A 1,400-nucleotide genomic window follows, 5' to 3' on the forward strand; every position below is an offset into this window, starting at 1 on the left:
GCCTCCCAAGTAGCTGGGACTACAAGCACCTACCACAGTGCCCAGCTAGTTTTTGGTTGCAGGCATCATTGTTGTTTGGCACGCCCAGGCTAGATTCGAACCCTCCAGCTCAGGTGTATGTGGCTGGTGCCTTAGCCACTTAAGTTCCAGGTACCAAGCCTAAAAGCTTATTCTTGATGGGTTTGTCATAACCTCATTCTTAAAGATGAGGACATATTTGAGGATAATTAAGCTATAATGGGTGTAAAGTGGAAGAGAGGAGGTAGAGATTGGTTCTCCCCTTATTTCTATAACAATATTTAGACAAGACAGTGCAAACCCTCTTTTAACACTTGCCACTTTTGTAACTTCTATTTGTAGATGGCCGCCCTGCTCCCCCAATGAAAGGCCAGCTTCGAAGAAAAGCCCAAAGGGAGCAGTTTGCAGTAAGTAGCTAGTTCCCCAGCCTGGGCTACCTGTATGTAATTGGAGGGATCGTAATTGGTCTTAAACTATGTTGCACGTAATCTAACATATACCTTTCATACCAAAGTTTTAATAGCCAAAGGTGTTTTTGTTTTTGTTTTGTTTTTTGAGACAGAGTCTCAAGCTGTCACCTTGGGTAGAGTGCTATGACATATAGCTCACAGTAACCTCCAGCTCTTGGGCTCAAGTGATCCTCTTGCCTCAGTTTTTCTATTTTTAGTATAGATGGGGTCTTGTTTTTGCTCAAGCTGGTCTTGAACTCATGAGCTCAAGCTATCTCCACCTACCTCAGCCTCCCAGAGTGCTAGGATTACAGGCATGGGCCACCAAGCCCGGCTAATAGCCAAAGGTTTTTGTTTGTTTGTTTGCTTTTTGGTTTTGTTTTTTCCTTAAGATAGGGTCTTACTGTGTTGCCCTGGCTCTACTACTCTAGTACAGTGGCATCATTATAACTCACAGCATCCTCAAACTCCCAGATTCAAGTGTTCCTCCTGCCTCAGTCTCATGAGTAGCTGAGACTACAAGTGCACACCACCACACCATACTAATTTTTCTACTTTTTGTAGAGGCATGGTCTCACCATGTTACTGAGGCTGGTCTTGAACTCCTGGTCTCAAGCAATCTTTCCACCTAAGCCTCCAAAGTGCTGGAATTACAGCTTTGAGCCTCGGTACCTGGCTACTGTCAAAGGTTTTAATAGTCACATAAGAAGAAAGGAAGAAAGTGGAGCCAGGCAAAGTGACTCACGCCTGTAATCCTAGCTCTGGAAGGCTGAGGCAGGTGGATTGCCTGAGCTCACAGGTTCAAGACCAGCCTGAGCCAGAGCGAGACCTTATCTCTAAAAATAGCTGGGTGTTGTGGCAGGTGCCTGTTGTCCCAGCTACTTGGGAGGCTAAGGCAAGAGAATCACTTGAGCCTAAGAGTTGGAGGTTGTG

The 1,400-nt window shown here is 45.4% G+C and overlaps 1 protein-coding gene across 1 annotated transcript in view; it reads left to right on the plus strand.

The window, feature by feature from the left end:
- Positions 1 to 462, plus strand: part of MRPL52 (mitochondrial ribosomal protein L52) — a 1,916-nt gene extending 1,454 nt beyond the window's left edge. Inside the window, exon 4 of the mRNA XM_012812822.1 lies at positions 361 to 462. Coding sequence (XP_012668276.1) covers positions 361 to 437 — 77 coding nt within the window. The 3' untranslated portion in view covers positions 438 to 462. The remainder of the gene's footprint in view (positions 1 to 360) is intronic.
- Positions 463 to 1,400: the final 938 nt, after the last annotated feature.

This window comes from Otolemur garnettii, unplaced genomic scaffold, assembly GCF_000181295.1.
Source record: "Otolemur garnettii isolate 467f Iridium unplaced genomic scaffold, OtoGar3 scaffold00225, whole genome shotgun sequence".
Lineage (NCBI taxonomy): Eukaryota > Metazoa > Chordata > Mammalia > Primates > Galagidae > Otolemur > Otolemur garnettii.